General features: G+C 42.9%; 1 protein-coding gene across 3 annotated transcripts; it reads left to right on the top strand.

The window, feature by feature from the left end:
* Nucleotides 1-4,319: 4,319 nt before the first annotated feature.
* shox (shox homeobox) lies at nucleotides 4,320-14,384 on the top strand. Of its 3 annotated transcripts, none has more exons than XM_030112388.1 (6): nucleotides 4,320-4,751; nucleotides 6,463-6,671; nucleotides 9,531-9,588; nucleotides 9,763-9,851; nucleotides 11,880-12,092; nucleotides 12,455-14,384. In XM_030112388.1, the coding sequence occupies exons 1-6, from the start codon at nucleotides 4,505-4,507 to the stop codon at nucleotides 12,542-12,544; spliced, it is 906 nt and encodes a 301-aa protein (XP_029968248.1). In that variant the 5' UTR covers nucleotides 4,320-4,504; the 3' UTR covers nucleotides 12,545-14,384. The 3 variants fall into 3 exon arrangements, with proteins under 3 accessions (XP_029968248.1, XP_029968247.1, XP_029968249.1); XM_030112387.1 differs by having other exon boundaries at nucleotides 9,742-9,851; XM_030112389.1 differs by lacking the exon at nucleotides 12,455-14,384 and having other exon boundaries at nucleotides 9,742-9,851; nucleotides 11,880-12,221.
* The last annotated feature ends 855 nt before the right edge of the window (nucleotides 14,385-15,239 follow it).

Raw genomic sequence — 15,239 nt, 5'->3', positions numbered from 1 at the left:
AATACACAGGGAGAAATAACAATCTCCAAAGCAGAACCAACATATTCCCAAAACATCCCAGTTGAGTGCGAGCTAATGTTCAGCACATTGTAGTATTTTCATGTTGAATTTTTTTTTTTCAAACCCCCCCTCTTTTTTTTTCTGCCCTGAAAGCCTCATTTAGATGGCAGACAATGCTTTTGAACGCAGAACAGCCTGTAGTCTCTGTGGACCGCTGCAGCTCTGCAAAAAGGACCTAAATGAAGGCACAAGACAGCGGAGCAGCCATGAGATCCCGGCACCCGCAGACAAGCCACAGGACTCTAATAAACACACACACAATCACTGTCATTAGCAAGACTGCATGTGCAGAGCCCTCTTCTTCATCCTCACAGGGAAAAGGTTTAAATTTTTTGTGCCAGGAGAAAAATCCAATCTTGTTTTTTTTTTTTTTTTTTGAGCAGGATCACATCTGTACTCCATCTGCATTGCTGAATCAAATTCGAATAAACCGCTATATTGAATTTTTTTTGCTGTTGTACTGTCCCTACAGAACAAGATGATGATATTTGAAGATAAGTGCCCTTCTAAAAAAAAGAGGCTTTATGTTCAGGGAAATTACATTACAAGCTAGAGGTGCTGTAGTTGCTTTTTGAGTAAAATTTCCAAAAGTCTCGCTTGTCCTCTTGGGGCCAAGTATAATATTTGGACCATCACATCTGCCATATATTATGATTTTCCTGAGGCATGATGCTAAGACAAGAGGATTTCTATTAGTTTTCTTCCCTGATTTTATACATTTTTCCTGTAATATGCAGTTACTGCATATAAAAAAAAAAACATTGTAAAACTTTTCCAGATAATTCTAATTTATGATCACTGAAGGAGTTTTCAAGTTGTGCCTCTCATGAGTGAAAAGAAGAATTCAGGAAAACCGCCAGGAGGTGAGATCTGGATTTAGGATCCCTCATCCTTTCACACATGTGAGATTAGTGCGGTGGGGGGAGCAGGTTGAAGCAGCACTGTGGCATTTGTTGGAGTGTGGACTTGTGTCCAAGCAGAGAAGACTGCTCTGGGCCGCTTTGCCTTCTCTCTCCCTCCCTCCCTCCCTCCCTCTCTCCCTCCCTCCCTCTCTCTCTCCTCTCTCTCTCTCTCCAGTTGTTTTTTCTAACTGAATACTGACAGATGGAGATTCAAATCTTCCCATGTGCTTCACAAAACTAAAGCATTTCAGTACTAATTTTCAAACGCCACCCAGATGTGTACATGTGATTGATGATCATCTGCAGCAGCAGAATCCTGTTTTGTTTGCTCACTACTCTGCATTGCTCCAGCCTCTCTCTCTCTCTCTCTCTCTCTCTCTCTCTCTCTCTCTCTCTCTCTCTCTCTCTCTCTCTCTCTCTCTCTCTCTCTCTCTCTCTCTCTCTCTCTCTCTCTCTCTCTCACTCTCTCCCTCTCTTCACCAGCCAGCACAGACCCATTTAAGTCTGCTGATGTCTTGATAATGTTCCAAAGACATCACAAGCAGGTAAAGAAGGAATTCCTCAGCTCCCCCATGGCGATCAGGCCACAACATGGTTTATGGACAGTAAAACACTTTCCTCATCACATCCTGCAGCCCAGTAAAGACACATTTTACTCACATTTAGACAAACATTAAAAAAACAACCTCCAAAAAAGTGCCCTCCATGGCTAACAATATCAGACTCTTGAATAAAGTGTATTGTGTGACTTCAACCATGTTGTGGTGAATAGATGCACTAACTTCAATTTAATACTGAGAAAAAATATTAGAATAACTCATACTTTGGTCATAAACTGAAATAATCTGTTTTTTTTTTAATTTTTATAACAAAGACCATACACTAATCATTTATTATTGATTATTGATTAAAAAGCTGAATGAATAAGACATTAAAAAATAAACGTGATAGTGAATTGCGGTTTGAATAAGGAATTTACAATATTTAAAAAATGTAAAATAAGCAACTTTATTTAAATTATTATTATTATTATTATTATTGTTATTATTATTATTATTAATAATAATAAAAATAACAATGCCATTTTGTTCATTTCATGTCTGTCTTGTACAGTTTATCTTGTTTGTCTTGTGGCGTTGGGTTAAATAACTGCTAATAAACAAGTTCTTGGGTAATTAATACCATAACACGGCTGCGCTCGTGCAGCTGGAGAGGCGGGGTGTCGGAGTCGTGGGGAATGAACGGCAAGTGAAAATATGATTGAGGCCCCTTTAAGAGTTTTTGGCCACTAAACTGTAGCGACACCAGCGTCGGTGCGTAAAAAGCATCCCTCCTGGATTCCTCCTGATTTTCCTGCAGGCTGCTGCTGATTGGACAACACATGGCTCGTGTCTGCCAGTTTACGTGCAGTAATTTCTTTTGCAATAAATATTTAGAGAAAGCAGAGGCGGGGGTGTGTGGGGTGGGGTGGGGGGGTCTCTGTGTGCACCACAACTGTCGTTTAATGAGCCGGAACATTAAACTTACTATTAAATTTTATCAAACTAAAACCTGAAATATGTGGAATATAGGCACAGGGCTCGACACCGTCTTATTTTTAATTGGGCGCTGTGCTCGTCATTCATATTAAACAGGCGCTGGATATAGGCCTCCTAGCAATCTGGTTTTTTTTTTTTTTTTCCTTTTATTACTCTGCAAGAATGTTTTTCTCACTAAAGAATAAGTAAATACGGGTTGTGGCGTCTGTAACACGGATGAAAATAATCCTTAAAAACTCGTTTTAAATAAATGTGGCCTACTTAAGTCTGTGTTGGTAAACACTCTATTGATTTCCACTGACTGCTGCTCTGTGCATGCATACGCCATCACATCCACACGCACGTGCACTTGAAATGAAGCATTAAATGACCACCAGCAATAAAATACTAGTTTTATTTTTGTGCCAAAAATCAGGTGGCACATGAAGAAGTTGTGCGTAAAAGTTGGATTTTTTTTCTTTTCTTTTTTGTTGTAATTTCATATAGAGAAATCCCTGATGGTGGATTATTTCGTTCCAAACAGAGGCGCCTTTTGTAAACGCCACTTTGCAGCAGGATGACATCGAGGCACACGACTGGGAGCGCAGATTTGCGTCTTAAAGAGGATTTAGGTCTATTAACAACAAAAGGCGCAGTTCATGGCACAAGGGAGAGACCTCGACTTGTGCGTCAGCCGCAGTGATGTGAAGCGGGCTCAACTGATAAATGGAGAGACATCAAACCGAGTCATTACAGAGCTGAGATATGAGACTTTCACAGTGGCGGGCCGCTCAGGGCGGCGCACCCAGGGGATCGCACTCCTCTCCCGGCCTTTTGTGTTTGTGTGCTGGACTGATGAACGACTTAGATAACGTTAAGCCATTATGGGCTCACTTATTCCCATGAAAATCCTGTAAATAGAGGGAACATTTTTTCACTGCTGATATCTATTGATTTTTTATCCCTTTTTGTAATCGGAATCCGCGAAGGATTACGAGTGAATACTCAAAAGGGAATTGAATTTATACCGGCTAAATATTAATTAAAACATCATATCATTATTTATATGTTGCTCGTGGGCGTTGGTTCGCAAACAGTATGAGTTTTAATTTATGGGATATATATCTGTGTGCAGAATGCATCTTCAACTTTTTTTTAAAATATGGAAATTGGCTTTACTGATGTGAGTAGAAAATAAAATATTGGACTTTAATGATTTATCTAGATAGTAATTTCACATAATCACTATTTGTTGGAAAGTTCTCGGGATGTTCTCAGGATTTATGCTTATGTGTACATTTTGAATTAATTGAAAACTTTTTTTGTTGGAAAAAAAACGCTCATTTGCCAGTTCAGTCTCTCCACGCGTGCACGCGCTTTGCTCCCTCAGAAATTGCCTGTTAATCCCACTTTAGTGAAGTCCAATCAGCTGATACACCAGAGGTGCTTTACGCACAGATAATCTCCGAAACAGATTTATCAACTCAGCAAACAACAGCGGCAGAGTGAGGAGGAAATCCCTCAAACCCCGGCGTCTGTATCTCCTAATCTGGTTAATTACATTTTCGCGGGATTAATTAGACATAACAGCCATATACAGCCTCCTCGCAGGAGCGAGCCACCGTAGGCATTTTAATGACCCCGTAATTCAATTAAGCGCCTCCATCAGTCCCATCATTGATTTGTGGAAGACGGTTAAAAAAAAAAAAAAAAAAGCTGCTGAAAGTTGAATTCTGCAAAGTCGAGCCGGCCTGTAATTGCTCAAGACACAGAGATCGGAGGGAAGAAGGGGTAGGGGGGCTGGGCTGAGGTGGCCGTGTATAAATAGTGAGCTCTCAAATACACAGTCACAACAGCAGGAGTGATCTCACCTCCTCTCCACCCCTTCTATCTGCCGCCGCTGCCAGCCTCCAAAACGCGCGTATCCGCGAGCAGTGCTGGTGCGCACAGAGAGACGGTGAGGGTGTACACGCATACACGGTGGATTTCCCCGACCAGGACCACTACTGAGAGACAGAGCCGACCATGGAAGAACTTACGGCATTCGTGTCGAAATCTTTCGATCAGAAAACCAAAGAGAGCAGCAAGGAGAGCATCACGTACAGGGAAGTTTTGGAGAGCGGCTTGACGCGGGCGCGGGAGCTGGGCAGCCCGGAGACGAACCTGCAGGACATAACGGAGAGCAACCACTGCCCGGTGCATCTGTTCAAGGACCACGTCGAGCTGGAAAAGGAGAAACTCAAGGACTTTAATGTTTCGAGGGCGACAGAGGGTAAGCTTTTCCCCTTTTTAAACTTAATAAAATGATCTGTTTCATGACGGGAGAAAAAAAAATGTCTGAAGTTTTGACTGTTTTCAGCCAGGAACGACATTTTTGGGATTTTGTTTTTCAGCGTAAACCTTCAAATCCGTTCGCAGTAAGGGCTGAATTGTACTTTAGTCGTTTAAATACGAGTAGTTGAAGGAGTTTCCTGAAGTTATCACGTTATTCTGTTATTACAATTATTATTTTAACGCAGCAGGAGGCGGGCCCTTCGCCTGGCCGTCCTATTAACTATTTAATGATTGTTTTCAGAGTCTCTCTTTTACTAAATGACAAAAAAAATCAACGTGTCTTTTGTAAAACATTTAAAACAGTCTGTAGCTTTATTTTAATGAATTTTTCACATTCTTTGCCACATTTGGCAGCACATTTATATTGAACTGCACGTCTTGGTTCTGTACTCCATTTTATAATACTGACTGTATTGTTACATTTATTTTATATTAGAGAGAGCATCAATTAAAGCTTTGTTGTGAATTTAAGGTTTATTTTGAAATATATATCATGCAGGTTCGCCATGTTTCTTCGTGTGATACACCAGCAAGTAAAAGCAAACGGATTTTTTATTTTACGCATAAAATTTTGCGTGAATTAAATATAATACCGCTGAACAGATTAAAGTGAATCTTATTTTTTTAATAGTTTATTTTTGTCGTTTAAAGCTAGCAACTAATTAATGGCAGCCTCGGCAGTCCATGTGCTCCCTGTAGGTCTCTGAAAACATTTTACTTATTTCCATATTGATTGTATAATTGAACAAAGATCGATTGAAATGTCTTATTCTGCTTTACACACCCAGTAATGGAAATAAACAACTGTTCAGCCTGTCGGGGATTAATCTGTTAAGTATTTATATCATATGTCAGTTATCCTGCAGTTTGGGGAAATAAACAGGTTCACGTCAGTAAACTACAAACAGTAAAAGGCGTCTGAACAGGCAGGTAATTGCAGCAGTTGTCAGCTGTGTTACTAATAATAACAACACAGATAGCAGCTAATGGTACAGTATAGTCTCTTAAAAATAGACCAGCCTATAGACTGACAGCTTTGCTGGATTACACACACGCACACACTGCGTTTCTCAGTTGACAAAAAAAGAGAAATGTTAAAGCGGACCATTTTTTATTCATAGCCTTAAATAACCTCAGTCCATATTGCGGGAGCAAAGTAATTAGACCTAAATCTTGTCCGTTTAGCCGAAGCTTAATTCTCTGCTCTTTAAATCGCTCCCAGCCTTATTAGGCTTACATGCCATGTATTGACTGATTTACTTTTATAACAGCACTGACGGTACGAGCTGACTTATGGAGGCTGGAGACACAGCCACAGGCCTCCCACTTCAACAAATACACTGTGTGTGTGTGTGTGTGTGTGTGTGTGTGTGTGTGTGTGTGTGTGTGTGTGTGTGTGTGTGTGTGTTGCTGTCAAAGTGCCGGGCCTAAGGCCCCCTGTCAGGGCCCAGTGTGGGCTTTAATGGGGGACCAGTAAAGTGCATGTGTGTGTGTGTGTGTGTGTGTGTGTGTGTGTGTGTTAAACAGCAGAGTAAAGCAGCGCGAGGCGGCGCGTCTCTGTTCACTCCTTCAAGAAATCCACAATTTAACCCCATCCTCTCGTTTTATTTTTATTTTTTTTATTTCCAAACCTCGGGGCGACTAAACAGGAATATACGACTGCAAGGAGAAAAAGGAGGACGTGAAGTCGGAGGACGAGGACGCGCAGGGCAAACTGAAGCAGCGGAGGAGTCGCACGAACTTCACTTTGGAGCAGCTCAACGAGCTGGAGCGGCTGTTCGACGAGACGCACTACCCGGACGCCTTCATGAGAGAGGAGCTGAGCCAGCGGCTCGGACTGTCCGAGGCCCGGGTGCAGGTGAGGATGCTCCCCCCGTCCCGCACTGCCTGTGGTGTTTACGCACCGTGCGGTGCGTAATTAGCGGCGATCAACGCGGTGCGTAACGTGTTTCCCGGTCAGAGATGTGCAGGTGCTTCCTCTCTTATAGTAGGGGAGAATAGTACAGTGACATCTCTTTCCAGCGTTTGTTGAAATTGTGGGAATCATCTAAATAGTCCTTGGTGTATGTAAAAAAAAAAAAAAAAATTATAATGAAGAGGGGGGAAGATGCTCCTAATTAGGGCAGAAACTGAGACCTTGTGAATTTATATTGTAATTATATTCTTATGAAACAATTAAGCAAGCACACATAAACAACAAGGCATGGGCTGTTTTCCTTCATATGCTCTCACTTAGACTGGTTTTTTTAAGTCGTGTTTGCAGAATTTGCCCTCATATTTATCCTGTTTTTGATCTCATGAAAATACCTTACATTTAAAAGAGCTACGTGTTGTGTTTGATTGATAAAAAAATCGTATTGAATATTTGCTTTAATTCGTCTGTTATAAATAAATAACTGCGCGTGTTGTGTACGTGCACATAAATGACCTATTTCTAATTAGTCTGTACGCATTTTTAGTTTATTTACATGAGACACCTCAGAGGTAATTGAATAAATAATTTATAGTGTGGGAAATAACTGTACAATTCATATGTTGATCTCGTGGAAATTCATAAAATCTCCATTTTTTTAATATGAACTTTCACTGTCATAATATTTCGATAGCAAGTCACAATTGTCAGTTCCATTTGTGAAAAATCCAGACTACAGGCTGTTGATTTTAAGATCTATACGACATTGTCAAAATTAATCAAGTGAAAATATTGGGTCCAACGGATGTGATGTGTTTCTTCTGTCAAGCAGCAAACATTAAAATCGCCCAAAAAATAGTAGAAAAAGGGGGCGTCGGTGTAACGGGAGGTGGATCGGTAGCAGCCATCCCTGTCAAACAAGCGCAAACTGCTGTAAATCATCAGGGATGGAACAACCGAGTGAACCTGCAGCGGCGGGCCTGCAGAACCAACAACCTGCGATCCGAGCAGCCTGAGGGGGGAGAGGCGCAAAAAAAATCCCAAGCTATGATTAAAATGAATGAAGAGGCTGAATGGCTGCTTCAGGGGACGCGCTCTTATGTCAACTCGGATCCCTCCTCATTTTCTTTGTAATATCTGCCATTGGCTTGATGTAGTGTCCCCATAAAAACAGATTAGAAATAATTCGATTCCGGGCCAACTCTGCCGCTGTTCAGATGTATCTAATCGGATGAATCAGCCCCATCATGGAGCTTTAAGAGCCCACCGACTACCATTTTGAGCTGAGCGTTGTCGGGCTCGGTTGGCTGTGGTAGCAGACAAACTTGCACTGCACTTATCACGCTGCAGTTATCGCTAATAAACTGTGTTCATTAAAATAATCCATGGCGCAAATGTGCTCAGAAAGACCTTCGCAGCCCGGCTGTGCGTGTTTTCCTCTGCCCGGATGGACCTTTACGCACAGATCCCGCTGTGAGCGACCCCAGGAACAGGGAACATGTGAAAAGCAGCCTGTTTGGTGCGGGCTCAGTGCGGGTGGGTTGCAGCAGGGCTGTTGCAGGCTGTGAACCTGCGCTCCGAGCAGCTGTCAATGAATCTAATTGAAAGTTATGAGAGCTTGGTGCGGAGCAGGCAGTAATTCAGTTAGGACTAATATCTTTGGGTTTCTGGCGCGCTGCTAAATTAAATGTCATTATTCACTGTCTCTAATAAAAAATCAAAAAGGAAATGAGATTAGGGTATTTGTGAAGCGCATCATTGAGTGGCCCTTAATGAAGAAATAACTGTCTGAACCAGTGTAGTTCACTTTGCTTAACATACTGGCGCGTAATTGGAATTGATCTCGGGCCCGTCTAATATTAGCCTTGATTTATCTGAGGGATTACTGTGCGTCTATGCAAAATCACCTGGGATTTTCATAAACACCTTTTCTATCATCATTTACCACTGTGGAGCTGATCACTCACAGCCTATACAATAACGGCGGTTTACAGTGGCATGCTCCATGCACTGATAATAATAATAATAATAATGATAATAACAATAATAATAATAATAATAATAATAACAATAATAATAATAATAATAAATGTTTGAATGCGTTTAGACGGATTTAATTTGCATTGTGGTTTATTAATTCAAATAATTCAATTTGATGGGTAATTTTGAAGCAAGAAAGGAAGCTTCAATGTTTTTTTATTCTATTATATTCTATTTTATTTTATTTTATTTCATTTGGAATTATGGGGTGCCATTTGCCCCCCGCCTGCCTCATGCTGGACATGCTGCATTGACGGCTGTGTTGTTGTCTTCCCATCAACGCGGCGCTGCACGTGTCTCCACGCGGCGCCGCGCGCATCCTGTCTGCGCCCTTTGTGGTCCGCGCACGGCCGCTAATCCCGCATCTGTAAATGATAATCATTGCGGGGTCGAAGGGGAGGGGAGATAATGTTATTCAACGAGGCAAATTAAGTTGATGGTGATTAACAATGGGCCTTAGCCTGCAGCTTCAAACGCAGTCAGCAAATTAGGGAGCTGCTTAAGAACCTTTTTCTTTTTCTTTTTTCTTTCCCATTGTAATGAAACATCACCACAGTTCTCTTCTAATATTACTAAAAACCTGTGTGATTTTATCATTATTATGTCTCTTTTGTAACGGTTTATTCTTGATTTAAAGCAAAATATGAAATAGAATTTATTTAATTTTTTATTTAAATTTGATGTATTCATTTTTTTTAACAGTTTACTGGTTTTGAAATGTTTTTGATTTTTTTTCTGAAGGGTTATTTCTTTTTTCCTCACCAGGTTTGGTTTCAGAACAGAAGAGCAAAGTGTCGAAAACAGGAAAACCAGATGCACAAAGGTAAATGATGCTTCTTCTCACCCCCTTTTTAATGTTCTTTTGATTTTATTCTAACAATTTAACACATTTTTTTGACTGCATGTGTAAAAAAAAATAAAATAAAATTGTGACCTCCTCATCTCACATAACAACAACTGTCTGGCTGTCTGACAGACATCTTTCCCTTCTCCCCAGGTGTTATTCTGGGCAGCGGCAGCCACCTCGATGCATGCAGAGTAGCACCCTACGTCAACATGGGTGCCCTCCGGATGCCCTTCCAGCAGGTAGGCCCTGTTTTCATATTTCTTGGGTAAAGATGCGCTTAAAATGCAGAAATGTTCATTCAGGTCACACAACAACTGAAGTCAAGTTAAATTCTGCTGTTAAGTGTAGTCAGTAGTTGACTGAGGGTTCTGCATCTGGTGAAGCTGGGGCAAAAACTACATGTTGGTGAAAAACAGGTTAGAAATCGAGCTGAAGCTTGGTGCGTGTGTGTGTGTGTGTGTGTGTGTGTGTGTGTGTGTGTGTGTGTGTGAGAGAGAGAGAGAGATGTGTGTGTACAAGGTGAAACTGGAGTCAGAGTCGCTCTTCTATATTTGTACGTTCACATACATCTATAGGCCCTGTGCCAGTTATTAGATGTAAGTGATGAGAGACTGTGTGTGTGTGTGTGTGTGTGTGAGAGTGTGAGTGTGAGTGTGAGTGTGTCGGAGGGGGAGGGAGCAGCTCAGACCTCATTGCACCTTTCACCTCTGCGCGGCGTGCGGAGGGCTGGACTGTACGGGGAGAGGAGAGGTGGACGGACATTTGATCTGCTGCTATCTGCTCCTGCGTCCCGGCCGCTGTGTTGTCTGCTTGACCCTTGTGAAAAGCAGCGGCCTAATTAAGCCAACAGTGCGGCAGGCGTGAGCACATAAAAGAGATGATGAAAGCGGCGAATGGAGTGGGCTCTGATGGATATTGGCGTTGAGCTGCACTGGCAGGGGTGGAGGCTGGAGGCCTGCATACTGAGAGAGGCATGCTGCATGAGGCTGAAGCCGGCACGCACACACTCACACATTACAATGCAACAAGCGCGTATAAAACAAGCAGACTGGCTGCGTAAGGTCTCGACTCGGACCTTGGCGAGGTCTTCTTGTCTTTCTTTATTTACAAAGAAGAAAGAGCGATCAAAACTACCTCTAAAAATACACGGTATCTCCTGCATTGTTATGGTGAGCACATTTTGATGCACAATTTCCGCGAAGCATCGCCGCCCGTTCGGTAAAGCACTGATTGATTCATGTCCAGACCTCCAAACAAAATCACTCTCAACAATCAGCGTTCGTAATGTTTCCATCAGCGCCTCTGCACTCTAACCTGAAGCCACTGCGCCGTCCGCTTGGGAAATGTCGTTCACAGCTGCAGTTTGTTACCTGATTTTTTGAGTAATTGTAGACGTGTGGAAAAGTTTGTGTTTGCAGGAGGTTTTGTTTGGATGCTGTTTCCCTGCTTAGCAACCTACACATGTGTGGTTCGGATTAATTTTCCCTCTCATTTAACCACTTCAACACGAGCCGTGTCTTGGGGTTTTTTTTTTTCTATTTTGTGCCAGTGCAAGAGGGAGCAAAGTGTAAAAAATAATATTTAGTCAAGCTAAAAGTTTGACTTTCTATCATTCTATTTTGGTTGGAGAAGAAAGCGTGAAATACTTAAGTTTTCCCACTTCTTCCTGTGGTGTTTGAAACACATGAGAAATGGCAACAGGCTCAGCTCGCTCCCTCTGAAGTAAGCAGATGCTTAATTTTCACCTACTTCTTATAAAATAATTGCCAAGAATGTGAAAACTGATATCCTATGCTCCTTATGATTTCTTTTTCCCCTTGACTCAGGAATATGTCTGGATAAATATTTATAACTCCAAATATGTGAATATCTTTTTAGTGCAAAATTGTTTATTTATGCAATTGAATACATAATCAGGATAACAAGACTGCAAATTTCCAAGGGTATAACGGAGTCCTCAGTCTGAATTAAACAAATCTGTTCGGGGTCCTGGAAAGACTTTGATTCTGGACGATTAAATTGGATGTGGTGTCTGAGAGCAATGTATGATTCATTAACTTCTAGAATAGCTGACATGAAGGAAGGGCTAAAGCGCAGAGTGCAGCCCTGAACTATTTTCTTAGAAAACACACAGTAAGCAACAGCTCCGAGGGGGTAGAATCCGAGGGGGATTTTAATAGTGTCAGACTGTGAAACCTAAATCCTCAGCTCACACACACGGCCCGAGGCGCTCACGCTGACTAACTTGGTGTTTTGCCGCCTTGCAGGTACAAGCACAGCTCCAGTTGGACGGGGTCACCCACTCCCACCCCCACCTGCACCCTCACCTGGCCGCTCATGCTCCCTACCTGATGTTCCCGCCCCCTCCTTTCGGACTACCAATCGCGTCTCTCGCCGACTCGGCCTCCGCGGCAGCGGCGGTGGCGGCAGCCGCCAAAAGCAACAGCAAGAACTCGAGCATCGCCGACCTGCGACTCAAGGCAAGAAAACACACCGAAGCTCTGGGACTCTGACCCCACCGGGCTGCCCCTCCGCTCGCCTGATGCCCATAATCGCCTCTCACACAAGACTGAGCCTGTGAAAGGGCCGTGACACTCACAGCTAAAACTAAAATAAACAAAAACACTGAGTGAGAATGAAAGAGAGGAACACATACAGAGGAGGGGGGAGAGGGAGTGTGTGAGAGAGAAAGGGGGAGAACAGTGGAGGAAGAAAATAAAAAAAAAGGAAAAAAGAAGGAGGGGGCGAGAAAATTGTCACAAAACCAGCTGCCAAAACAAACCACTTGTAGAGAACGGTAATTAAATACCAATGAAATCACCTTTTACTTTTCGCCCAACAGGCAGGACTTCTGCGGGGCCAGTGGCTCAGTCCACTCCAGGCACAGATCACATCCCAAGGACCGTACAAACACATGTGGATGTCTGTCTGAGGGCCGGGCCGGGGCCCGTCAGACCAGAAGACGTTAGAACAAAGCAAACTGGCAGGCAGCAGCAGGGCCAAAAGCAGAGCCTCGCTGACGCTGGCTGCCGCCATGTTGACAGTACAGAGGGTTGAGCTTTGGGGGAAAACAGACCCACACATCACCTCACCGAGGCTTTGGAACGGCTCTCATCTTTACACCCCCCCCCCCCCCCCCCCATCTCTTGCTAGGAAAAAAAAAAAAGAAGGAAAAAGAAAAAACAAACCTTTTTTAAGAAAAAAAAAGGCCATATTTGTCTCCAAACCACTGTGTTCCCTGCTGCTGCCAAGTGCATGAGCTCTAATGGAGGACCGTTGTGGGACTTGTCTCCATCCACACCTGACACAAACGCTTTACAACTGTTTTTAACACTGCCATTCAGTGCGCTCCCCGCCCCCCGCCCCCCCTTCCTTCCTCCGACGCCTTCAGAGTCGAAGGTTCCGGTAGCCCTCCTCTTATGGACTCGTGCTGTAACAAAAGCAACAATGCTCTTTCCCCCCTCCGCTGCAGAGGAGAGACGTTACTCGGCGTTGCTGGGCATGTTTTCGGCCAGGCCTGGGTGTGCATCACTCCTCTCTCTCTCTCTCTCCCCCTGTCTTTTGGTTTTTTTCTTTCTGTTTGTTGTGTTGTATCTTGGGTAAAGAAGTGAAGATCGCCTTTGCACTTCAGGTCTTGTATGTGGGTGTTTACAAATGGCACTACAAGCAGAAACTACTTTACTAATTGGGAAAAACAGGGGTGGGCGCGGGCTTTAATATTGTCATGCGATCGGCAGAAAGGACGCTATCTGGGATAAAGGGTATATAAATGGGATTTTTTTTTTCTTTTCTTTCTTTTTCTAAATCTGAAAATATGAAGAACGCATCAGTCAAACTGAAATGCAAGGGTGTGCAGTTTAAGTGCAATACTGTAAATAGCAAAAAAGTAAAAACAGCTAGCAGTTAATCCTCAACGATGAAGAGACCCGATGTGACTCTTTTGTTGTTTCCCATGCACTGTTGGAGTGTTGAATTTCTTTGCCAAAACACAGCAGTGAATTTTTTTTTTTTTTGTTTATAATCTACGGCGGTGTATATTTAGTTGGAGGACGGTCGCTCAGAACCAGGTGCCATATCCCACGTAACCTCCTGTGTATTCAGTGCGTTCTCTGTACGTCGGGCACAGCCATCGCTTGTTGAGGAAGACATGAGCACATTTTTGGACGATGCAAAAATGAGGGTCAATTTAAAATGCCGATCTGTACTAACACGAGCAAAAACTTTTAACTTTTTGATTCTGGAAAGAGAAACGACAATAAAAATCATCCAATCAGCGCCGTAACCCGAACCAGGCTTCTGTTCTGTTTAATCCTGATTTTGCATGTTATACGTGACATTTTCATCGTTAATTTCTAATGAATTCTGACCGGCTGACACATTTGGATTCAATTCAGAGATTATTTTAAGGTTGTTGTAAACACTGCTGTCAGAGCTGCGCTAAAGCTGCGGATCGGTTTCTGGTCTACGTACCTCTAACAGTCTCCAAACATCTTCTCTGTTCACAGACCTCCATTTAGAAATGTTTATGTCTCCATTTTAAATTAAACATATGGGTGTTTTATTTATTATTTTGTCTGAAAGTTTATGAAAGATGAAATAGTTGAACTACAAGTGTACATTTTTACATGGCTTTGCATTTATTTTTGTATGTTTTTTTAAGTGTTGAATTTGAATTAGGAGGTGTGGCTGTAGTGCATTGTTTGCCGAAAAAAAAAACAAAAAAAAAAATGTAGCGTGTCCGAGTTTACAAACATTTCAGGGATGGTTGAATTGAACAATACTCCATGGAATTTGTTGTACCCATTAAAAAAAAATGACCATTTCATATGCAAGCATGCCTGAACATGAATCATCGTACAGTTTGTTTTTCCCCTTTTGATTCACAAAATATGAATGTACATCTTGTACAAGTAAACTATCAATAAAGTTATAAATATTTGTACTTGGGAGTTTCAGAAGACTTTTTAAAGGAGCTGTGCAGAAGTGCTCGGGTTACACACACAGAGTAAACACACGGGACGCAGACGGGCCGGTAATCCTCCTAAATGACTTGGCTGGACGGAGCTCGCCAGATTTTCCAGATAATAACAGCAGATCTCCCAGATCTGTGATCTCTCCGTGTCTCGCGTCACGTCGGCGGCTGACGCTCTGCGGCCGCCTCGACCTGCGGATCAATATCAATATCAGTCCGGAGCTGACGTTGTTCGCCGGCCCGGCTCATCACATCCAATCTGCGCCGCTCGCCGGCGGGGAAAATTGAGCTGCTATAAAATCCAGATGCAGCCCGTTTCTCACAGCGTCCTGCGCGGTAACATCTCTCCCTCCCAGTGTTTGTCAAAATGACACGGAGGGGATTGGTATGGAAAGTGGGGCTGTAATGTCGTCAAATAGAAGCAAGATGGCTGTAACTGGAGTGGGAAGGCCGAGAGCGCGGCGGGGAAATGGGCGGCGAGCAGCACATCTGAGGGACGCCGTGCTCATGACATGTAATCGTCTCTGAACTGAAGGCCCGGAGATCATCTCCTCTGCTTGTTTCTGCAGCGGTGATTAACTCTGAGCACAAGACATGAGAAGGTCAGGAACGGGTGTGTATTAAAGACACACACACACACACACACACACACACA

This window comes from Salarias fasciatus, chromosome 16 (assembly GCF_902148845.1).
Source record: "Salarias fasciatus chromosome 16, fSalaFa1.1, whole genome shotgun sequence".
Classification (NCBI taxonomy): domain Eukaryota; kingdom Metazoa; phylum Chordata; class Actinopteri; order Blenniiformes; family Blenniidae; genus Salarias; species Salarias fasciatus.
Note: the sequence above shows the minus strand (reverse complement) of the source record. Positions and strands in the feature narration are given on the sequence as shown.